At 39.9% G+C, this 25,363-nt stretch overlaps 1 protein-coding gene across 1 annotated transcript in view; it reads right to left on the reverse strand.

The window, feature by feature from the left end:
* The window catches only part of LOC127570634 (plexin domain-containing protein 2-like), a 348,836-nt gene that overhangs the window by 155,019 nt on the left and 168,454 nt on the right, over positions 1 to 25,363 (reverse strand). The window contains 2 exon segments of the mRNA XM_052016376.1: positions 3,298 to 3,367; positions 4,427 to 4,573. Of these exon segments, the coding sequence (XP_051872336.1) occupies positions 3,298 to 3,367; positions 4,427 to 4,573 (217 nt within the window).

Here is a 25,363-nt window from a genome sequence, read left to right on the forward strand (position 1 = left end):
ATAGTAGAGTGTTAAACATGGTTAAATAACCTCACACTTCTATAATGTACTTTTTAGCAAAATAAGCTGTGGCAAATTCTCTGTGGACCAAAGCAACTCCACTTAATAAATTGCATTCAGGATACTAAAGATTGACAAGACAGGGTCACTTCAAGGCTTTTTTTATAACCATATGTGAATGAAAATAACTGGCCTGAGGAATTACTCAAACTGTCTGCCAACTGCTGATAATCAGTCACTTCTCTGCGTGCTACTGAAATTTCCCTCATGGGTACACAAATTTTTGTCACAAAATCAGTGCTATTGATTTTATTCGGATTATTATTAAGGCCCTAAAACTTTGCTCTGCTTCCAAGGTACCCATCCTCAATCAATACTCACCTTCGAATTCTGACCACTGCAGAATTTCATAGACATCAAATGCTCAGCAATATTTCATTTACCAGAGGAAATGTATTTCTGTTTTATGCAAGTGTAGTAAAATGCAAGCACTAGGATAAATTACTCTTAATGTTTGGTGGGAAAATAAACCTGCGTTTACTCACTTCAGCATGCACTCCTTAATATTAAATATAATTCAAAAACAATGAGTATTTGGTGCTATTTTGCCAGGGCATCAAAAAGTCAGTCTATATCTTGTACTAAGTTGAAGCATGTTTATCCAGTCTTTGTTAATTGATTTAAAACTCCACCCTGACTTACTATTGCCAATTGTTTAACAGCTCATTGAAATATCCACCCATGTATCTGTTAGTGCAATAACTCCTCTTTCTGGAAGAGGCTTAGCTTACATTTTTGCACTAATGAGATCCATATTATAATAACTGTAGAATGAAATGCTGCAATTAAATGGCGTGATGAATGTTTCAACTTAGTACAAGATAATAGACTGACTTTTTGACATCCTGGCAAAATAGCACCAAATATTTATTTTACTGAATGATATTTAATGCTCACCAAAGTAAGAAAACGCAGATTTATTTTCATTACAAATATTAACAATAGTTTATCCTACTGCCTGTTTTTTTTAAACAACAGTTGTGTAAACCACATACACACTTCCTCTATCATTATCAGCATGATTAAATTTTACTTTGGTTTACACAAATGAACCACCTGGAATAGAACATACATAGAATGGCACAGCACAGGAGCAGGCCCTTTGGTCCATGATGTCTGTTCTGAGCATGATGCCAAACTAAACTAATTCCTTCTACCTGCATGTGATCCATATCCCTCCATTCCCTGCATATTCATGTGCCTATCTAAAAGCCTCTTGAACGGTATGATTGTATCTGCCATCCCTCGCAGTGTGCTCCAGGCACCCACCACCCTGTGTAAAAACCTTTTCCCGCACATCCCCTTTAAACTTTCTCCTTCTCACCTTAAAGTTATGCCCTCTAGTACTCTAGTATTTGACATTTCTACTCTAGGAAAAAGAGTCTGACTATCCTATCTATGCCTCTCATAATTTTATAAACTTTTATTAGGATTGGTCTTCATTCCAGGTGGTTCATCTGTGTAAACCAAAGTGATCAATCTTGCCCACAATATCACTGAAAAAAATTCTAGAAATGCATAAAGCTCTGGAGGGATATTTAACAGGATACCTAATACATCCATCTAAGATATTGGCTCCACATTCTGAAAAAATATGTAAAGTTGAAAAATCAAGAATATATCAAGAAATTAGAATGTCATTTGAAATGTTAAAGAACGTGCAGTCATCATTTAAAGATCATTGGAACTTTGGAAATAGAAGAGGAGTAGGCCATCTGGCCTCCCATGCCTGCTCTGCCATGCAATATGATCATGACTGATCTTTTACCACAGCAGCACTTCCCTATCCTAACTATACATCTCTCGACTTTTTGTAAACCACAAGAAAAATAAACCTGGTCTGTACCACATAATACACACACTTCCTAGGTTGCATAATTGTTTATGGATGGCATACATAAGCAGTAGCTACTTGTGGCCACAAAGTTAGGGGTTGAACAGTCAAAAAGGTTCACAGTGTAAGACTTAGGCAAGTCATATAGGCACTTTAACATAAGATTGCAATGTCTTTAGAAGATAGACCCCTATGCCACCAGGTTTGCCAAGGTCAGTAGGATGGTCCAAGATGATGTATGCTGCTACTAAGCTATCCATGATGAAAGAAATGGCCACTGTGCAGTCCTCTCTAGCCCAGTACCTTCAACTTCAGGAGCACTAACACAACCATTCTCAGCCCTATCCTCCTTCATTTAATTAGCTTGCTGCATCATCACACCCGCTGCCTCCTTCATTCAAACTTGCCAACATTAGGAATTAAGCTATGTGAGGTTAACGGTAAATTAGTTCCCAGTTAGTCACTGAGTTTTTATTTTTATTTCTAGTGAGTCTATATAATTTATTTTCAATTTATTGCTGAATACAGTGCATTCAGGCAGTACGTAGAACACGACAGAAACATACTACTATATAGAAACATACTACTATCAAATTATACTAAGAAAGTAAACATACATGTGCCTCCAGTGAAATCTAACTCAAATAAAATTTGCCTTACAGAATGTCTTCCAGAACTGAACTCTTATGTAAGTCAGGAACATGCTGTATTTAACCACTGCTTTCATGATAATATCCTTGTTTTTCCCTTTCCATCACACAGACAAATAATGCATACATTTTTTAGTCTTCAAAACTACTCTTTTATGCACGGTACCTGGAATGCTGCCAGTACTAGTAAAACTGTACTGCATTAAGAAACCTCAGGAATACTAGAGAATATAATTAGTCAGAAAATTGAAAGTTGAAAAAGATGAAAATGTAAATCAATTTAGCCCTACTTGCCCAAAGATTCATCTCTGATTGGTAGTTCTAAATGCACTGTATCATAGCACCAGTATATTCTACATTGCCTCCAAAATTCCAAGCCAAAGCACATTTAATGCTACTGATTGGTAAGGGGGTAGGTAGATGGGGCAGTGGTCATTGATCCTGAATTTCGATTCTCATCACAGAGGCTGGATGACGAGCATTGAATTTATATACAAGTCATAATGACTATTGATGATATTGTATCAAAGAATTGGAGGAGAGACAGCTTATGGCTGCATTCATAGCTATGAGTAGCAAACAAAATCAATTTGTTTAGAATTTCTCATGATAAAAGCAGGGCAATTTCTCCAGAGTGAGTGGAGGATGGTTGCATAAAACAAATGTGTATAAAATCAACATCAGACCCAACTAATATTATTCACATTATTCTTACCAGCCAAAAAATTCAATTAAAATTTGAAAGTGACTTACCACCAGTGGCTACCGTAATCTCTCTCAGAAAATGGCCATAAAATGGGAAATCGAAGGACAAATTTACCCTCTGTATGAAGCAATCAAAAACATTATGTCAGCAGAATAAATGGCATGCAGTTTTTTTATGACCAGCATCATTAAGTCACATTTACATAATTTTTCTATGCTGAGTATGAAAGATGCTAGAGCTGGACCAGTGCAAGATTATATATTGCTGATTAAGATGAGAATTTTAATAGAGTTTTAGAGCCATACAGTCATACAGAACAGACACAGGGCCTTTAGCCCACTGAATCCGCATTGACCATCAAGCACCCATTCATACTAATCCAATATTAATCATGTTTTATTTTCATTCTCCCATATTCCCAACAACTTCCCCAGAGTCTCCTATACACCTACACACCACGGACAATTTACAGTGGCAGTTAACCTGCTAATCCACACATCTTTGAGATGAGGGAGGAAACCAGGGCACCCGGAGGAAATCCATGTGTTCACAGGGAGAACATGCAAACTCCACACAGACATTACCTGAGGTCAGGATTGAACCTGGGTCTCTGGCGCAGTGAGGCAATGACTCCACTAGCTGTGCCACAGTGTGCCCCAATGGTTTTGCAATATAAAACAATAATTGTTAAAGATCTGGAAGTGTGCCCATGAAATATTTGACTGCAAGTAACTTAGCTCTTTCCTCTCCTCCACCATTTCTTAGCTATCAAGATATGAATCCAAATCTGAAACTTGCCAACTTGTTAAATCTCTTCCCATCCTCAAATGTTTTTTTTTACTAAGCTTTAACTCATCTCTAAACTTAACTCCGTAACTCTTGAACAGAGGAACAATAATGGTCCACTTAGCCCAATGTGCTTGTTCTGCCATTCAAGAAGACCATGGCTGATCCATGACCCCAGCTCCACACAACCTCATTTTCCTCACATTGGTTTATGTCTTCAGTTATCTAAAACCTGTCAACTTGTGCAGCTGCCAATTAGTTTGTGTTTAGAGTACTTTTGAAGAGATGAAACTTTTCCAACACTAATCTAAAGCAAAGCGGTTGACATGGATCAGCTAAATTTGTTAATCTGAAAATTTGGTTTATTTGGTTATAATAGATTTCACTTACTGCAGCTTGTCGGTGGGTGTTTGATAGGATCCCATGAATCTTCACTTTGTCTTTTTCCATTTGCTCCATGTTTACCCATAGTTCCTTAGTTGCAGCATCTCCTGGCCCATAAATTCTTGATGTATAGTAATTATGGTCTGTATTTTCCTGCAAATATATGAAAAAGAATGATGCTCTTTTTAATAACATGAAAACTAAGTATTATCTATCTTACAGATGTGTTGCAATTCTTCTGACACAGGAGGAGAAAACATTTAGAATTAAGTTGAATGCAAGTTGTTCAGTGGAGAAAGGACATGTATTTATATAAAACATCATTTGCTGAAAATGCCTCAATGTGCTCCACAAGCTGTGAATTGGTTTTTACATAGGAAAATGCAGGCTTTATTACATTCTTTACAGGATTTGGGTGTTTCTTGTAATAATAGTGTTTATTATTCATTCCATGATGCTAATGGAATGGAAGCTCCAAGATTTAAACAATGAAGGAACTGAGGTCACTTGGAAGACAACTTGCAAAAGGCAGGGTTCCCTTGCACTTCGTTTTTCCAAAAGGTAGAGGTTTGGCAAGTACTATCAAAGAGGCCTTAGTGGTAACTGTAGTGTATTTTAAAGGTGGTAGACTATGAAGTAACAATTTACGGTTATGGAGGGAGTAAATCTTTGAGTGCCAGTCAAGCAGACAATCAGATCATTTGAAGATGAAACAAGGTGAATGGTTTTGGTGACATTAGACATTTCTCAACCTCCTTCAAATTGAGCCATGAAGTATTTGGCTTCAACTAAATTAGTTTAACTCCTCACTTAAAGGGAAGCTCTCGCTCAGCGTCAGCTGAGTGCTGAAGTCCCATGTCCTGGAATGAGACTTGAAACTACAACCTACTGATCTTGAGTCAAAAGCTCAATCTAAGCCAAGCTCTGTGGACTCTAGATGTAATGATCTGGTAGCTAAATATTGGTATTGGTATTGGTTTATTATTGTCACTTACTAAGGTACAGTGAAAAACTTATCTTGCATACCAATCATATAGGTCAATTCATTACACAGTGCAGTTACATTGAATTAGTACAGAGCGCATTGATGTAGTACAGGTAAAAACAATAACATTACAGAGTAAGGAGTCACAGCTACAGAGGAACAGCAGTGCAGGTAGACAATAAGGTGCAAGGTCACAACAAGGTAGATCGTGAGGTCAAGAGTCCATCTCATCGTATAAGGGAACCATTCAATCATCTTCTCACAGTGGGATAGAAGCTGTCCTTGAGCCTGGTGGTATGTGCCCTCTGGCTCCTGTACCTTCTGCCTGATGGGAGAGGAGAGAAGAGAGAATGACCCGGGTGGGTCGGGTCTTTGATTATGCTGGCTGCTTCACCAAGGCAGTGAGAGGTATAGACAGAGTCCATGGAGGGGAGGCAGGTTTCAGTGATGTGCTGGGCTGTGTCCACAACTCTGTAGTTCCTTGTGGTCCCGGGCAGAGCAGTTGCCATACCAAGCTGTGATGTATCCAGATAGGATGCTTTCTATGGTGCATCGATAAAAGTTAGTGAGCGTCAAAGGGGACATACCGAATTTCTTTAGCCTCCTGAGGAAGTAGAGGCGCTGGTGAGCTTTCTTGGCCGTGGCATCTATGTGATTTGACCAGGACAGGCTACTGGTGATGTTTATTCCTAGGAAGTTGAAGCTCTCAACCCTTTCGACCTCAGCACAGTTGATGTAGACAGGTGCATGTACACCGCCCCCTTTCCTGAAGTCAATGACCAGCTTTTTTGTTTTGTTGACATTGAGGGCAAGGTTGTTGTCAAGACACCATTCCACTAAGCTCTCTAACTCCTTCCTGTACCCTGACTGATCGTTATTTGAGATATGGCCTACTATCTATAAACTTGTAGATGGATTTAGAGCAGAATCTGACCATACAGTCACGAGTATATAGGGAGTAGAGTAGAAGGTTGAGGACACAGCCTCATGGGGCAGTAGTGTTGAGAATAGTCATGCTTGGAGGTATTGTTGCCTATCCTCACTGATTGAGGTCTGTTGGTCAGAAAGTTGCAGAGGGAAGTGTTGAGTCCCAGGTCTTGGAGTTTGGTGACGAGGTTGCTTGGAATTACAGTATTGAAGGCGGAGCTGTAGTCAATAGACAATAGTCTAATGCAGGTGCCTTTACTGTCCAGATGCTCCAGAGCTGAGTGTAGGGCCAGGGAGATGGTGTCTGCTGTAGACCTATTTCGGCGATAGGCAAATTGTAGTGGGTTGAGGTTGTCTGGGAGGCTAGAGTTCATATGTGCTATGACCAGCCTCTTGAAGCACTTCATGATGGTGAATGTCAGAGCCACTAGTCGGTAGTCATTAAGGCACATTACCTTGTTTTTCTTCAGTACCGGATGATAGTGGTCTTCTTAAAATAGGTGGGAACCTGAGCTTGAAGCAGGGAGAGGTTAAGTATGTATGCAAATACTCCCACCAGCTGATCAGCACAAGATCTGAGCACTCGGCCAGGCACACCATCTGGGCCAGGTGCTTTCCTCGTGTTCACTCTCCTTAAGACTGATCTTACATCCTCGACGATGACCACGGGTTCAGCTGCACTGGAGGCTATCAGGGTGGGTGGTGACAATCCACTCCCCTTCTGTTCAAAATGTGCATAGAATATGTTAAGCTCATCAGGAAGAGATGCGCTGTTGTTAACTATGCAGCCCTTCTTCATTTTGTAGCCCATTATAGCATGTAAGCCCTGCCATAACTGACGGCTGGTCTGGGGCTCTATTTTGAAGTGGTATTGTCTCTTGGCATTCCTGATAGCTTTCCGAAGGTCGTATCTCGTTTTCTCACACAGGTCAGGATCACCAGATTTGTGTGCAGCAGTCCTCGACTTCAGTAGGGATTGGATCTCCCAGTTCATCCATGGTTTCCGGTTTCGGAACACCTGTACTGTCCTCTTTGGTACACAGTCCTTCGTTACTGGAAATATTTAAGTTACAGCTGGATATATTATGAATGGTGTTGGCAGTCACCCCAAGATGGAAAATTGGAAGCGGTCAGTATTTTTATGAGTGCATAAAAGAACAGAGAGAATTAGAAGGATTGTCACAATCACAATGGTTCATGTTTGTGACTTTGATTCCAGCCCCTTCAGTATCATGGTGAGATTCTGATTGAAGAGATTCAAACTTCTTGTTGCCAGGAAGATGAATATGTGTTTAAGAATTGACAATATGTTCATCATGACAGTTCATTAAGTCTAATGAAAAGCCATCAACCTAAAATGTTAGCCAGCATTTTCTATTTTTATGGCACCTTTTAGTACTTTGATGGGGAAAAGCAGGTTGGAGGCAGAATGGTAGCTTGTGATGGCGAATGGGTTGAGAGGAGGTTATATGAGGGGATGACTGACAGATGAGGTTTTGAAATATTAATTACCATAAAGTGCACATTTTCCTTGAAGAGAGTAAAAATGTTTAAAAAAACTCTGTGGGATGGTTGTGGTGGTGGTGGGGAAGTATTGTTGCTCAGCCTTCACTGCAGCCTTTTTATAGATGCATGCACTAAACAATAATTAACATTATGCACATTGTAACCTTGAGAGTAAATATCAAGATGGTGCAAATTAAAATTAAAATTACATACCAATTGAACTCAATTAAACCATACAAATTTGGACAGAATATCACACTTCAGAACAATAGTAAAGAATGAATTATCTTGGTTATCCAATAAAACAAACAGAGTCAATTTGCACTGTTATATGTAGAAGCACAAGACCACATCAAACTCTACTTCTGCTCTATTAAGCTGGATTGACTGTTCTTTAAGTGAGTATTAAAAGGCACCTGGGTCTACATTTAAAGCCATAGTTAGCAACAAATGCTGTAATTACCATTTGTAATTTAGCAACCAGGGCAATGTGTGTTTGGAATAACTACACGATTACACACCTTATCCTTGTAATGATGGACAGTGATATGGAGCAAGAAACAAAGGATGTTAATAATACAACATATTTCACCTCAGCTCCATGATTGTTTGCATCAGATTTGATGTAATGATTATTTGTTATCCTGTAACCTCAAAAAAGACCCCATATCCCATTACCTAATAGATTATTTTTGTTCATTATTTAAAATGCCTTTCAACACTGAAGATTAGTAAGATCATAACAAATTATGTACATTCTCACAACATTTTCCACAAAATTCTGAAACATCATCTCTACAGTTTAACATTAGACACTGAAGCACATGTACATAAAACACCCTCTCAGAATCAAATGTAGCAGAGCACTAGAACTTCCAGCATTTTTTGTTTTCATTTTAGATTTCCAGCATCTACAGTTTTTGTTTGCTTTTTGAGCACTTGAACCAGTCATTAAATTTGAAGATCCTTCATTGTTGGCTGTGAAATTTTTGTTGCTGAGTTTGTTGCTGTGAAATTGCAAGGGAGCAGTTTCAACATATACCACCCAGTTGGAAACTGGAAGACCAATTTAAACACCACCCAATTTTTCCTTGTGTCATGAAGTAAGAAATTTGATATCAGAAACGTGACAAATGTAAACAGGCTATTTTCAAGATAACTCCTAACAGCTTTATAAGAATATTTCAGATATTTGATGAGAAAATGTAGCGGCGAGATAGAAAGTTGATTGATAGAAAATGAAATTTTGGTAAAAAGATGTTGGTTAGACTGCCCAGATTGGAAGTGGGCATTCCATGGACCAACATTGGTTGGCCAACTTCCATGGCATGTGCCAACACGGAGCCTATTTTGCCCTTAGTACAAACAAAAATCCTCAATCCTGGGAAGGTCTGCTTGTCTACTGAGGTTGGAGAAGAATTTTCCAGCTTTCCTTCCTTATTGGCCATGGGAGAGGTTGGACAAGCTATGACTTTTTTGCTTGGAGCGCAGGAAGCTGAGGTGTGATCTTGTAGAGGTGTGTGGGGTCATGAGGGCCATAGATGGGATGGATGCACAATCTTTTCCCCAGGATTGGGGAATTGAGAACTGGAGGGCATCAGTTTAAGATTTAGTAGGAACCTGAGGGGCAACTTTATTTTTTTTACACAGAGGGTGGTATGTATATGGAATGAGCTGCCAGAGGAAGTGGTTGAGACAGGTACAATAACAACCTTTAAAAGACATTTGGACAGGTACATGGATAGGAAAGGTTTCGAAGGATATGGGTCAAATGGGGACGAATGGGACTAGCTTGGATGGGAATCTTGGTTGGCATGGACCAGATGGGTTGAAGGGCCTGTTTCCACATTGTATGACTCTATGACTCAAGTGTAAACTAATGTCGACGCTTCAGTCAGCAGATTTGATTGGTCAGGTAGTCTCTTCTTGCCTGTTATTTCTGTACATTGCATTTGCTCCCAAACCATTCCAAGGCAAATAAATCTATACTGAAGCAAAAATAAACTGTTCACAGTTTATATAATATAATTTAGACTTGGATACAGTTAACAGAATCATAGAATTTTATTAAGACAAAATAGCATGTGTTTTTGTGAGGAAGACTGCACATGACTGCAGGAAGCCCTGATAGGTCAGGTATGCAAACTAATGAAATATCTGAAATATTACATTTTGAGAAAGATAAGCAATAAATGGGAGAATGTACTCTGTGAAAAAATTGCTGAAACATATGGATAAATAGTCAAACATGACATGAGCAAAACACCCGTAAGAGAGAATTTGAAGAATGAAGGGTTCTGCTTTTCCCAAGTTCACCACACACATCACATCTCAATTTAATTGTATATTCTCAGATGTCCCTGTTAGTTAACTGAGGAAGAAGAACTGTCTACCTCTCCTGGAACTCTAACTGTAATAAGAAGCTAAATGCCAATTGTTAGGAAGGTGAAGTACTGTAGTGGTGAACAGGAGGGAGATACCCTTTTTTGTCCCTTTCATTTAAAACAAAAACTTGTGTGTGCAGAGTTTATCTGCAGACACGAGAGTCTAAAATATGTAGCTCAAATATTGCTCTGCTTTCACTGAAGGGACAAAGGCTTCATATTTAGATTCATAGAGTCATACAGCATGGAAACAGGCCCTTCAGCCCAACTTGTCCTTGCCGACCAAGATCCCTATCTACACCAATCTGATTTGCCTCCATTTGGCTCATATCCCTGTAAACCTTTTCTATCCTTGTACCTGTCCAAATGTCTTGTAAATGTAATTGTACTTGTCCATCTGGCAGCCCGTCTGATGGCTTGTTCCACATACCCCCCACCCTCTGTGTGAAAAACTTGCCCCTTAAATCCCTTTTAAATATTTTGACTCAAATCCCCTTTAAATCTTTCCCCTCTCACCTTAAGCCTATGCACTCTAGTTTTCGGCTTCCCTAACCCTGGGGAAAAGACTGACCATCTATCTTATCTGTGCCCCTCATGATTTTACAAATCTCCATAGGGTCACCCCTCAGCCCAGTGTATCAAATCTCTCATTATAACTCAAGCCCTCTGTCCAGAAAACATTGCTGTGAATCTTTTCTGCACTCTTTAGCTTAATCACATCCTTCCCATTGTGTGATGGCCAGAACTACATACAATCCTCCAAGTGCAGCCTAACCAACAATTTGTACAATATTATGCCACAGCTCGGATATCAATGCCTTGGCTAATGAAGGCAAGCATACCATACGCCTTCTTCATTGATCTGTCTACCTGTGTTGCCATTTTCAGGGAAGGTCTTGCTTTTCAATAACACTCTTGAAAATCCGGGGGAGATGGTGTAAGTCTCGCGCCGGGCCATTCCCGTATCCGCAGCAGGTCTCCAAGGTGAACAGCCTCTGGCATGTTGGAACAATGTAGGTAAGGGAAGTAGGCAAGCCAGATCCATAACTCCTTGCTTTTCAATAACACTCCACAGAGCCCTGCCAATCACTGTATATGTACTGGCCTGGTTTAACTTCCCAAAATGCATCATTTCGCACTTGTCTGATCAGCCATTCCTTTGCCCTTTTTTCTCGTTGATCTAGATCCTATTGTAAGCTTATACACTGTCCACTATACCACCAACTTTGATGTCAATTGCAAACTTACGAATCATGCCATCTACAGTTTCTTCCAAATCATTCATATATATGACGAACAATAAAGAACCCAGCACCAATCCCTGCAACACACCACCGAGTACAGGTCTTCATTCTGAAATGCAACCCTCCACTACCACCCGTTGCCTCCTACCACCAAGCCAATTTTGTATCCGATTTGCTATCTCACCCTGGATCCCATGCAGTTGGGAGTAGTAAGCTGGAATCTCATAATTAATGTACTGAACCAAGACTTGTCAAAGGTCATAAGAATTCTCAAAGGACCACTTATTACCACTTCAGTTTATTTCACTTTGTTTGCTTTGTTTGATTGTTGCTTTACATACGCTCCTCAAAAAAAAACACTCTCTTTCCACTGCAAGGCAGTGAAAGAAGCAGCACATCACTGTAATCAGGGAAGCTTGGATAGCTAATACCATTGTATTCCACTGCACTGGGCAACTATGCTTTTGACAACAGTTCGATGGAAGCATGGCCTTGTTACATTAGCATAAAAGCTCTTCAATTGCTGTGGCTGTGAAAATGGCTGATGCTTTAGGCTGCTGTAAATTGAAGGATTCATCAATGCATTCTTAAAATGTAACAACACCTGGCATGTGCACATTGATAGATTATGTGAGACGACATAGGTATGAAAGAGGTAAAATGAAGATTACAAGTTTCATCTGCCTGAGATTATCTGGAGTCGCCAAAGCTATTTGGCAAGTCTGGATTTTCAGTCAATAAAGTCACTGATCCCCAAAGGTTTTCATGCATTAGTTCTAGTTAACACAGTTATTGAAGTAACAGCTGGGATGATCAAAGGAACCATAACTGAATTAATGAGCTCTTTGCAGTTTTACTGCACTGGCCTTGGTTACTTGGAGGTGGAATGGCTTAGACTCTACTCAAGTGTAAAATAGATAAGGAACATATATAAGTGGAAAGTGAGATGTGTATATCACACATGTCAATCAATAGGTGCTTTAAAATTACCCTTATTTATATACTGTCAGATAAGAGAAAAGTACATTTATGTTGGTAATTTGTAGTTAATAAAGCTCAAACTGAAAGAATGATTATGCATATTAAGAAAAGACAAATACACTGGGTTCGTTATTCTTGTTCCATCCATTTAATGTTGAAGACATGTTGATTGGCCTGTAATAGGAGTAAACGAAAGACATGAAGGCTATTGAATTAAATGGGAACTGTGATTGCAAAGGTTCAATCAATCTAAATAGTGGACTCAGAAAGGTTGCTGAACGTATATCATTGGTGTGTGCTTGTATGTGGAACAATCAACAGCAACTCACTTCAAGCAAGCAATTCCTTCTTTAAGTACATGTTTAAAGGTTGCTGCATACTACATACCTAGTAAATGCAAAAAGATTTAATCTCAATTGTTCAAGAATGAGTTCTGTCACAAGGTGTTTGACCTGAACTATTAACCCTGTTTCTCTTTCCATAGGATGCTGCCTGACTTGCTGAGTGTTTCCTGCATTTTCTGTTTTTAGATCAAAAGACCATTCAGTCCATTATGCCTACTTGATTGGAGAAAATGAAACAATATAGGAATAGACCTTGAGGGTAAGAACATAGTTTAAGGCTTTGGAAGAAATGGCAAATTAGATTAGGATGGCAGTAAGTGGTGACAGTGGTCATGGGTGGGTTATTTGGATGAGGAATTATGATTACAATTTTTAAGAGAGAAGGAATTGCTTAGGAGTGTGCTTGAGAAGAAGGAATTGTTTAGAATAATGTTATCACCCTAGAGGTCACAGCAGCTTTAAAAATATTTTCAAACTAATGTATTGCTATTATGAATGATGTAATTATGAATGAACCAATTGTGCTGCTCCTGCAAGGGAGGTTGGTAAGGATTCCCTGCACAATATTTATAGACTCCGTGGATAAAAGCTTCCTCAATTTGGGCATTTTCAAAATGAAGCTGCAAGTGTTCAATTAGTACCAGGCTCATCTTTCTAGGTTGAGCATTACAGAGTGATAAAGACTTTGACTTTGAATTACCCATCTCTACTGATCCCATTTGCCAGCACTTGGTCCATAGCCTTCTTGAGATACTGCACTTATTATTCCGAAGGGTTGATGGTCAGTCTTTTCCATCAGTTGCTAGTCTTTGTGGTCATGCTGCTCACATTGCAGTGTTGGCTAGGGAATTCTAGAAAATTGACCCAGAGATGAAGTGATTTTCCTAAATCAGAATAGTGTGTAATTTGAAAGAGATGATGTTTCCATTTCCAATGGAAATTATTACTTAGTACACTAATATTTGAGGTTTTAAATTATGGATGGAAAGTTGAATAGATGGCTCCCTGCCCAATAATTCCTGCATCAGTTTTATAAACAAAGGGTCATCAGCACTGGCCCTGTCCTGGGCAGCTGCCTTTCACGTTGTGGCGGGGGATGAGGCTGGGTTGTTTTTTTCTGGGGCACTAGAAGGACACTGGAGCACTAGAAGGACGGAATGTCCATATTTCTCAAACTTCAGGCCCAAAGAGTTTGGTTGTATACTGCGCTTCTTCTCTGCTGGATTTTACTGGCTGCAGTCCAGCCATCACAATGGGAGCGAAACAACTGTCTTGTATTTCTGAATTGTCTGTCTGTATCAGGGTTTTAACCACATGGCAAGACAGGCAAGGGGTGGATCTCAAGCAGCAAAACACTTCTTATAGATTTAGCTACTATTCTGGATGGCTTCCATAAAATGAAAAAAGTTAAACTGGGAAAGTATTGTCCAGCAATTTTTGCTGAAATGCACAATTTACAGGTGTCTTGATCCAAGGCCAAATCCATGTAGAGTTATGAGTTTTCAGTTGCAGAATAAAGCATTCTGGCATCTCCAAATATGAACAGATACATAACCTTCCTGCTTTGCATCACACCTCTGAGACTGAATTGTGTCATATCTGAATGTAGACCTGCCACTTTTGACTCAAAAATTCTCAGCAGATATAATGTGTTTAGATAAGTGCATGTGTCCTTATCATAAGAACATAAGAAACAAGCAGGAGTAGTTCCTACTCTACCATTCAATAAATTCATGGATTATCTTTTACAACAGCACCATTTTCCGGCACTAATCCTCTTTCCTCAATATTCTTAATAATTAAAAATCCAGGGCATCTTCAAAACATCATAAAGCAATTCACATCACATGTTTGAGCTTTTGAAAGGCAAGGTGCTTTTAGGCAACTGATGTAGTAAGGACCCATAAGCAGCAATTCAGATGAATACGCAATAAACAAATATTCTTTATGACAAGATAGAGCAGATGATAAGAAACTTTTCCCCACAGCAGAAGTGTAGAAAACTAGAGGGTTTAGGGATAGGAGGTACAGAGTAATTTTTCACCAAGAGGGTGGTTAGAATCTGGAACACACTGCCTGAGGGAGTGGTGTGGCGAATATGCTCACAACATTCAAGAAGTATCTATTCGAGCACTTGAAGATAAATAAGGCTACAGACCAAGTGCTGGAAAATGTGATTAATGCAGATGGTTCTTGATGGTCAGCATGGACATGGTGGGCTGAAGGGCCTGTTTCTGTGCTGTATGACTCCGACTCTATGACTTCATGGTGATGTTGATATAGGCAGAAATGTTAAACAGCACATTTAGAGAACAGCTTTTCCTTCATACAATGTCATGAAATCTTTTGTATTTATCTAAAGGGGAGACAGAGTCTTATTTCATTGTCTTAACTGATAGCCTCCAGCATTTCATCACTCCCTCCATACCATACAGAAGGAACACGGAAGGCGTACATCCAGAATGTAATATAGTCCCAAAGCGAGTATTAAACCATAACCTTCTGCCTCAGTTCCACATTTGTTCTGTCCAATCTAGCAATTTTCTTTTCTATTTCAAGGCATTAAGGTTTTTTGATCTGACCTGCATGTAATCTTCCATTCTGTGCCACTCCTTCCTACTCTCATTGCACTCCACGTAATAGAGATGTTACAGTGCACACTGAATGGAGACAAGCATCTCCCATAATTTCCATTTACTATAAATTAGTACATAAAGTAATTGATTAATAAAAGAATCTGCAAACAATTGAAACGCAAGCAATTGTATTATAGTCAAATTTTATTGTTCCAGCTTGATTATGAGAAAGATTCACAGCTGAAACACACTTCAAGGTCAGACTCAATTCAATAGCATTGCAGCAAACTCATTTATTTGGAAATGTTTCAGAGTAGTTTTCAATAATGAGCTGTTTCTACGGAAACAAACCATGAACAGACAGTAACATTACTTATTACTTATTAGACAAACAATGACTAAGTGGTAAATATGAATTTAGTCATGATTATGATTTCCCACTCTGTTTAGAAGATTAGACAGAAAATTCAAATACATAGAGGTTCTGAAGAGACTGTAGATGCTGCAATCTGGAGTAAAAGAACAAGCTGCTGGAGGAACTCAAGCGGGTCAGGCAGTACCTGTGGGGACAAAGAGATGGTTGATGTTTTGAGACCATTCCTCTGCCTCCACAGGTGCTGCCTGACCTGCTGATTTCCTCCAGCAGTTTGTCTTTTGACATAAATGTTCTTTTGCTTTATTAAGCACCTAATTAGGTGATAAAAATTATAACAAATAGCAACAGAGAAAGTAAAAATTCCTTTCAAATTATTAAATTTCTTCAGGAAAATAAAACTTAATCCTCATGAAAGTAACATCCAACAAACCTTTTAAACAGAACTGCCCCGCACATATATTTTTATATAAAATGCTAACTTTCTGGTTATCAACAATGCTGAAATGCACGTAGTGGATTATTGCAGTCCAGTTAGTTGAAAAATAATGAAGATTTTTAGATACTGACGACTACTAAAGCTTTCCGGTTTCATTTCTCACATGTTGTCAAGCACCTGGCAGTTTAGTGGAAGTTTGGTAGGGTTTGGGGGTTGAAGTTCTAATTTGACAGTAATCTTGTATCACTGTGGTGCGGAAAATGTACTTAAACATTGCAACGCATGATTGCCTCAAGGTAAAACATCAAATTTTATCGACTTCAAATACATATTTGTAATGTTTGGACAGTTAAGATCCACTGCATGTTATATCCAAGAGCTGTAAGTACAGAGATATATTAGCCCTTTTCAAAACAGCAGCTTTGGAAGACAGCGGGAAATTTAGACTGCAATAAGTTTATACCAGTTGCCTGGCTGACATTTATTTGCTGTAAATTAGTAAATGGACATTGAAAACCACCTTTTAAAAGGCATTCAAGTGATGCAACTGCCTATTGTAAGTAAATTCACTGGAGAATCCAGACTGTATCAGTTCATCTGAACTAATTAAAATTGTATATTTAAACAAAATTTCACAACTTAAAATAAATTCAAATGAGCCATTTAATGAAGCATTTTAAAAGCATTAGTACTCATTTTTCCGTAGTAATTATACTGTCAAAAATTAGAATTTCATTTCAAGAAATACTCCTATTACAAAGGGGAAATTAAACTTTTTTTAATTTTCTTTTTGTCATTCTCTCCTACGTGAAATGGCTTTGATTTTAGAATGTGTGTAATTATTTTTCAATGTTATGGCATCTCAATGGGAAAGAAAGAAGATGACCCTAAGGTTGATCTGTTGAACAGTGTATTTTGGCATGTATACACCACTGTAAACAGCTGAGTAAAAGTGTGGATTATACACCGATTTATGTAATCCTCACGTGCACTTCAGCTCCCCAAATCACAAGAACACATGAAGATGGAGCAGCAATAGGCTACTCTGCCTTTCAAGCCTGCCCCACCATTCAATATCAGAATGGCTGATCTACTCCAGGCCTCAATTCCTCTTCGGTGCCAGTTCCACATAGTCCTCAGTTTACCAATCTTTCAACAATGTATCTATCTCCTCTTTTTGTATCTCCATTGATATAGTCTCCACAACCCTTTGGAGTGGAAAATTCCAGAGATTTACCACCTTATGTGGTTACAAGATTCATTTGCACCTCAGTTTTAAATGAATCTTGTAACCATGTCCTCTCGTTCAAGACTTTCACCAGTGGTGGAAACATTGCAATACCTCTGCCATGTCAAGCCTCTTTGGGATCTTATCTTTTCCAATAAGATCACTCTCATTCTTCTAAACTGCAAAGAATACAGATATAACTTTGATAGGATAACCACCTCAACATGGGAATTAGCCTATTAAATCTCTTCAAAATTGCCTGTGACACAAGTGCATCCTTTCTTTAATAAGAGGACCAAAATTTTGCACAGTGCTCCAATTGCAGATTCACCAACACCCTGTACAATTGCAACAATAGTTCTGTATTTCTAAATTCCATCCCCTTTGCAATAAAGGCTGATGTGCCATTTGTCTTCCTAACTAATCACAACATCTGCCTGCTAACCTTGTGTGTTTCATGCACAAGAACACCGAGATTCCCCTATACTTTGCTCATATGTCATCTTTATCCATTTAGATAATAGACTACCTTTCGATTCCTCCCACTGAAGTGCATGACCTCACACTTTCCTTCAATACTCAAAGCACTATTAACAGAAAAAAACAGTTACCTTTTTGAACAGGCCATCTATGTGATAATTGTTTAACTAGCAATGGAGAATGGAGATTGTTGCTCCATTTAAGTAACACTTTTAGCTTTGCAGTTTGGTACAGATTAAGTAATCTGCAATCAAGAGAGAAACAAATAAAGGGAACCACCAAGGAAACAAAAGACAAAGAAAATGACTGGGATGGAGCACCTCAGTTATGAGAGACTGGATAGGCTGGCTTTATGTTCCCTTGAGGCAACATGGGGCAACCAGATGGAGGCACAAAATTATGAGGAGCCTTAGGTTGTAGGAAACTTCACCCCATTGCAGAGGTATATAAAACTATGGGGCATTGGTCTAGAGTAAGGGGTAAAAGCTTGAGAGATCCAAGGAAGAACTTTTTCACCCAGATAGGAATCTGGAACACACTGCCTGAGTGGATGGTGCAAGTGGGTACCCTCAACAGCATTTAACAAGTATCTAGAGGAGCATTCGAATCGCCAAGGCATTGAAGACTGTGGACCAACTGCTGGTACAAGGAATTAGTATATAAAGGTACTTGATGGTCAGTGTGGGCATAGTGGGCCAAAGGGCCTGTTTCAGTGCTATATGACTCTATGAATTTGACTCCATGACATGCAGAAATGTATATAAATTCCTTTTAAATTTCTAAACTCAATTATCTTCTCAGAGCCTTCACATATCCCTGCCTGTGCTCATGTTTTCAGTAGATGTAAATGAGGATCTTCTTATCATGTTGATCTGGCACTTATTCTGCCACTTACTCTCCCACTTATAATTGAAAAACTAGAGGGTATAGGTTTATAGTGAGAGGGAGGACATTTAAAGGGGACCCGAGGGGTAAATTTTTCATACAAAGAATAGTTGGTATCTGGAATGAGCTGCCAGAGGAGGTGATGGAGGCAGGAACAGTAACAACATTTAAGAGGCATCTTGACAGGTACTTGAATCAGCAAGGCACAGAGGGATATGGAATTAGTGGGGGGCAAGTGGGATTAGTATGGATAGGCATGATAGTTGACATAGACATAGTGGGCCGAAAGGCCTGTTTCCAAGCTGTACAATTCTATGACTCTTTCACTCAATGCTACTGCTGCTGATTGGAGATGGATTTCTGGGCAAACACTTCTTTCACAACAGTAATCAATCTTCAGCGGTGGTCTGGAAGGATGGTTAAAGACAACGTTAGTTTTCAAGGGAAGAGCATTAATGGGTAAGGGAAATTGAAATAAATACAGAAAATTTTGGAAACACTCAGCAGGTCAGGCAGCATCTGCGGAAAGAGAAACAACGTTAAAATTTCAGGTTGAAGACCCTTTGTCTTGGATAATTCAATTTAGGTGCACTCGTGTAGGTCAAACATTCTATTTATATTTTTTATAATTCCAATATTAGTCTTTATGTTTACAGTTATAATGCAATTCATAAGCATTTCCCAAATGTTAGATTTCTAGAATTTACATTTGCATTTATGGGTAGCTCAGAAATTGTAATGGTCAGGGGAAGGAATGGGAAGTGGAGAAGCACTGAAGCACAAGTGTGCTCCTCAACAGTGAGTGGAAGTAGTAAACACTGAGATTAGATGCCACATCTTCCAGATCCTTGAACACCCTCCTTTGCAACACTGGGTATCTTCACCAGCAGGACTATAGGGGACACAGGTCCAGGGCCTGTTACAGAATACGGGAGACTATTTGAGGATTACTGTTCATTGTATTGACATTTCGCTGCACAGATTAGAATAGATCAAACACATGAACAAAAAAAAATTAATTGAACACCACCAAAAACAGTTGTTTTAAAATATATACTCCATATATGTGCATCAATTCTTGCCTTTTAGAGTCATAGAGTAATACAGCATGGAAACAGGCCCTTTGGCCCAAATTGTCCAAGCCAACCAAGTTGACTATCTGAGCTAGTCCCATTTGCCTGTTCTTGGCCTACATCCCACTAAACCTTTCTTATCCATGTATCTGTCTAAGTGTCTTTTAAACATTGTGATTATACGCACCACTACAACTTGCTCTTGCAGCTTGTTCCATATTCTCACCAACGTCAGTGTGAAAATGTTGCTCCTTAGGTTCCCTATAAATCTCTCCCCTCTCACTGTAAAACTATGCCCTCTAGTTTTGGATTCCCTTACCATAGGAAAAAGACTGTGACCATTCACCTTATCTATGCCCCTCATAAAATACCTCCATAAGGTTATCCATCAGCCTCCTACGCTCCATGGAAAAATGCCCTAGCCTACCTGGTCTCATTATAACTCAAGTCCTTTAGTCCCAGTAACATCCTACTGAGTCTTTTCTGCACCCTTTCCAACTTAAGGACATCCTCCCAAAAGCTAGGCAACCAGAAATACACACAATACTCCAAGCGCAGTCTCACCAACGTCTTGTACAACTTGTAACATGACATCCCAACTCTTGTACTCAGTGCCCTGACTGATGAAGGCAAGGCTGCCGAATGCCTTCTTCACCACCTTGTCTCCCTGTGCTGCCACTTTCAGGAAACAATGTACGTACCCCTCATAGAGTCATAGAGTTATTCAGAATGGAAACAGCCCTTCGGCCCAACTGGTCCATGCCAACCAATATGCCCCATCCAAGCTAGTGCCGTTTGCCAGCATTTGGGCCATAACCTTCTAAACCATTTCTTTCCAACTAGGGATCCAATCGAGGGAGAGTTGGCATTGAAAGGGTTGAGAGCCTCAAGTTCCTGGGAGTGAATATCACCAACAGCCTGTCCTGGTCAAATCATGTAGATGCCATGGCCAAGAAAGCTCACCAGCACCTCTACTTCCTCAAGAGGCTAAAGAAATTTGGTTTGTCCCCTTTGACTCTCACCAACTTTTACTGATGCACCATAGAAATCATCCTATCTGGATGTATCACGGCTTGGTACGGCAACTGCTCTGCCCAGGACCGCAAGAAGCTGCAGAGAGTTGTGGACACAGCCCAGCGCATCATGGGACACCGGCCTCCCCTCCTTGGACTCTGTCTTTACCTCTCGTTGACTTGGTGAAGCAGCCAGCATAGTCAGAGGACCCCACCCACCAGGGACATTCTCTCTTCTCTCCTCTTCCATCAGGTAGAAGATACAGGTGCCAGAGGGCACGTACCACCAGACTTAAGGATAGATTCTACCCCACTGTGATAAGACTATTGAATAGTTCCCTTATACAATGAGATGGATTATGACCTCACGATCTACCTTGTTGTGACCTTGCACCTTATTGTACTGCACTTTCTCTGTAGCTGTGACACTTTACTCTGTACTGTTGTTGTTTTTACCTGTACTACATCTATGCACTCTGTACTAACTCGATGTAACTACACTGTGTAATGAATTGACCTGTACGATCGGTTTTAAGACAAGCTTTTCACTGTACCTTGGTACAAGTGACAATAATAAACCCATATCAATACCAATGTGATATGACTCTATGACTCTAATATTAAGGAAGTTAAAAATCACCTAACATTATAACCCTATTATTCTTGCAGCAATCTGTAATCACCTATTTATTTGCTCTTATTAATTCCTGCTGACTACTGGGGTGAAAGCCCATCAAATTGATCACCCTCTTCTTATTTTTAAGTTAGAACATAGAACAGTACACCACATGAACAGGCCCTTAGGCCTGAAATGTTTTGCCACATTAATTAAGCTAATGTCACTTAATTAAACTAATCCCTTCTGCCTGCACATGGTCGATACCCCTCCATTCTCTATGTATTCATGTGCCGGTCGGTAAGAGCCTCTTAAACACCTCTATCATATCTGCCTCCACCACCACACCAGAAAGCACATTCCAGGCACCCACCACTCTCTGTGCAAAAAATATGCCCCATGCACCTCCTTTGAACTTTCCCCCCTCACCTTAAATGCATGCCCACTAGTATTACACATCTCAACCCTGGGAAAAAGATACCAGTTGTCTACTCTATCTATGCATCTCATAATCTTATAAACTTTTATCAGCCTTCGCCGCTCCAGAGAAAACAACCCAAGTTTTATCTCTTGTCAGCCTTCGCCGCTCCAGAGAAAACAACCCAGGTTTGTCCAAACTCTCCTTAGAGCATGTGCCCTCTAATCTAGGCAGCATCCTGATGAACCTCTTCTGCACCCTCTCCAAAGCATCCACATCCTTCCTATAATGGGATAACCAGAATTGAATGCAATACTCCAAATGCAGCCTAACCAGAGTTTTATAAAGCTGCAACATAACTTCCTGACTCTTGAACTCAGTGCCTTGACTAGTAAAGGCAAGCATGCCATAAGCCTTCTCTACCACCCTATCAACTTATGCGGCCATTTTCAGGGAGCTATAGAGTTGGACTTGAAGATCCCTCTGCACATCAACACTGTTAAGAGTCTCGCCCTTAACCATGCACTTTCCCTTGACGTTTGATCTCCTAAAGTGCAACAACTCACACTGATCCAGATTAAACTCTATCTGCCATTTCTCTGCCCATATCTGCAACTATATCCCACTGTATCCTTTGATAATCTTCTACACTACCCACAACACCACCAATCTTTGTGTCATCTGCAAACTTACTAACACATTCATCCATATTTTTATCCAATTCATTTATATATATCACAAACAGCAGAGGTCCCAGTACAGATCCCTGTGGAACACCACTAGTCATGATCCTGAAGCCAGAATAAGACTCATTGACCACTGCTCGCTAAATCTATGGGCAAGCCAATTCAGAATCCAACAGCCAAATCTCAGTGGATCCCATGCCTCTTAATCTTCTGGATGAGCCTACCAGGAGGGCCTTTGTCAAACATTTTTCTAAATTGCATGTAGACAACATCCACAGCTCTACCTTCATTGATCACCTTTGTTACCTCCTTGAAAAACTCAATCGTTAGTAAGACATGACCTGCCCTGCACAAAGCTATGCTGACTATCCCTAAATAGGTCATGTTTTTCCAAATGCTCATAAGTCCTATCCATAGGAATCCTCTCCAATAGCTTCCATACCACTGACACAAGACTCACTGGTCTCTAATTTCCCTTCTTGAACAAAAGAACAACACTTGCTACTCACCACTCATCTAGGACCTAGTCTGTGGCTAGAGAGGACACAAATATCTTGGTCAAGGCCCCAGCAATCTCAGCTCTTGCCTCTCTCAATAATCTGTGGTATATCCAATCAGCCCCTGGGGCCTTATCCATTTTAATATTCTTCAAGAGAACCCAACACCATCTCTTCCTTTATCTCAAAAGGCCCTGGCATATTAGTATGTTCCACACTAATCTCACTATCTTCCACATCCTTCTCCTTGGTGAATACTGATGCAAAATACTCATTTAGGGCATCGCCCATGTCTTCTGCCTCCAAGTACATGTTCTCTCCTTTATCTTTGAATGATCCTACCTTCTCCCTAGTTATCCTCTTGCTTTTGCTGTAAGTGTAGAATGCTTTGCGATTCTCTTTAATCCTACTTGCCAAGGACATTTAATGCTCCCTCTTGGCTCTCCTAATTCCCTTCTCGAGTTCTTTTCTGATTCCTCTATATTCCTCAAGGGCCCTGTTCGATTTTAGCTTCCTAAACCTTACATATGCTTCCTTTTACTTCTTGTCATTCAAGGTTCCCTTTCCTTGCCATCCTTGTCCTTCCCTCTTACTGGAACATACTGGTCCTGTACTCTGTGCAGTTGGTCTTTAAACAACCTCCACATGTCAGATGTGGACCTGCCCAAAAACAGTTGTTCCCAATTAACTCTCCCTAACACCTCTCGTAATTTTCCCTCCCCCAATTTAATACTTTCCCACAAGGTCCTTACTTATTCTTATTCACAGATATCTTAAATCTTGTGATCACTGCTTCCTAAATGTTCCCCCACAGAAAGGTCAATCACCTGGCCAGGGTCATTTCCCAATACAAGGTCCAGTATGCCCCCTCCTCTAGTCAGACTATCCACATACTGTTTTAAGAAATTCTCTTGGATGCAACTAACAAATTCTACCCCATTTAACCCTCTTGCACTAATGAGGTCCCAGTCTATATTAGGGAAACTAAAGTCACCCACTATGACAATTCTGTTATTTTTGCACCGTTCCTTAATCTGCCTGCATTCATGTTCCTCAATGTCCCAGTGGCAATTGGGTGTCTGTAGTATACCCATATAGACTCACTGGATGAGCCTCCATTTTGCCTGAGTGCAGCTGTGATATCGTCTCTGACTAGTAGTGCGACTCCTCCCCCTCTTTTACTTCCCTCTCTATCTTTTCTAAAACGTTGAAACCCTGGAACATTAAGCATCTGGTCCTGTTCCTCTCTCAACCAAGTCTCTGGAATGGCCACAACATCATAGTTCTATGATTGATTCATACTCAAAGTTCATATCCCTTATCCTTAATACTCCTTGCATTAAAACATACACACTTCAACCCTTCTATCATCTACTGTATGTTGCCTTGCTTCTGCTTGTCCTTCCTTACAGACTTACTGGTCATGACATCTACCTTCCCCTCAATCTTTCCACTTTCTGACCTGGTGCTCTGGTTCCCATTCAATTCTGTATCAACTTCCAGCCTCCCATCTGCCTCACTGCTGCTTTGGACCGAACCCCTCTGCAAATCTAGTTTAAATCCTCCTGAACCCTTTTTACAACGAATTCCACCAATTTAAGTTTCCTCATCTGACCAGAAAGACATCGCTACACTGCATTGAATTACTGAACATTCTTCATTTACCCCTTCTATAAATATTGGCCTTGGATAGTGTAAGAATATATGAGCACATCTCCTAAGGCCTAGCTTCTGGGAGTTGAATAATCTGTTACTTTTAAATAAAAGGGGGTAAAATTCAATTGTGGCAGGGAAGAAAACGGAGTGCAGGCTAGAAGAATTAGTTGTTCAGGGAGAAAACAGGAAAGGAGAGAGAACTGAAAACTGCTGCATGATGTTGGGGTGAGGGTAAGTTCCAGAGAAATGAGTGGCAATGCTGAGACAAATGTCAACAGCATGAAAACCTCAGGAACACTGAATTAGAGGAATTAGGGAGGGAAAAGAGGTAGGAGAAAAGCTGGGACAGGAGGAGAAAAGAAGAGGGGAAGGAGAACAAAGAAGAGGGAGGGGCAAGGAAAATGGAAGCAAGCAGTGAAAGGCAAATGAAAAAGAGTGAGAGAAACTTGAGGAGAGAAATGAGGGGTAGGCGGTTTAGGGGAAGGTGGGGAACCCAAACATCTATATTAACTCAAAATTAATGCCATTCAACTTATTTCATGTCATTTAAATGTGTTACTCACTTATAAAGAAATCAATAAAAAAAATGTCTGCAGGACACTTACAACAAGCAGAGAACTGACCAAACTGGG

Source organism: Pristis pectinata, chromosome 5 (genome assembly GCF_009764475.1).
Source record: "Pristis pectinata isolate sPriPec2 chromosome 5, sPriPec2.1.pri, whole genome shotgun sequence".
In the NCBI taxonomy this organism is placed as follows: domain Eukaryota; kingdom Metazoa; phylum Chordata; class Chondrichthyes; order Rhinopristiformes; family Pristidae; genus Pristis; species Pristis pectinata.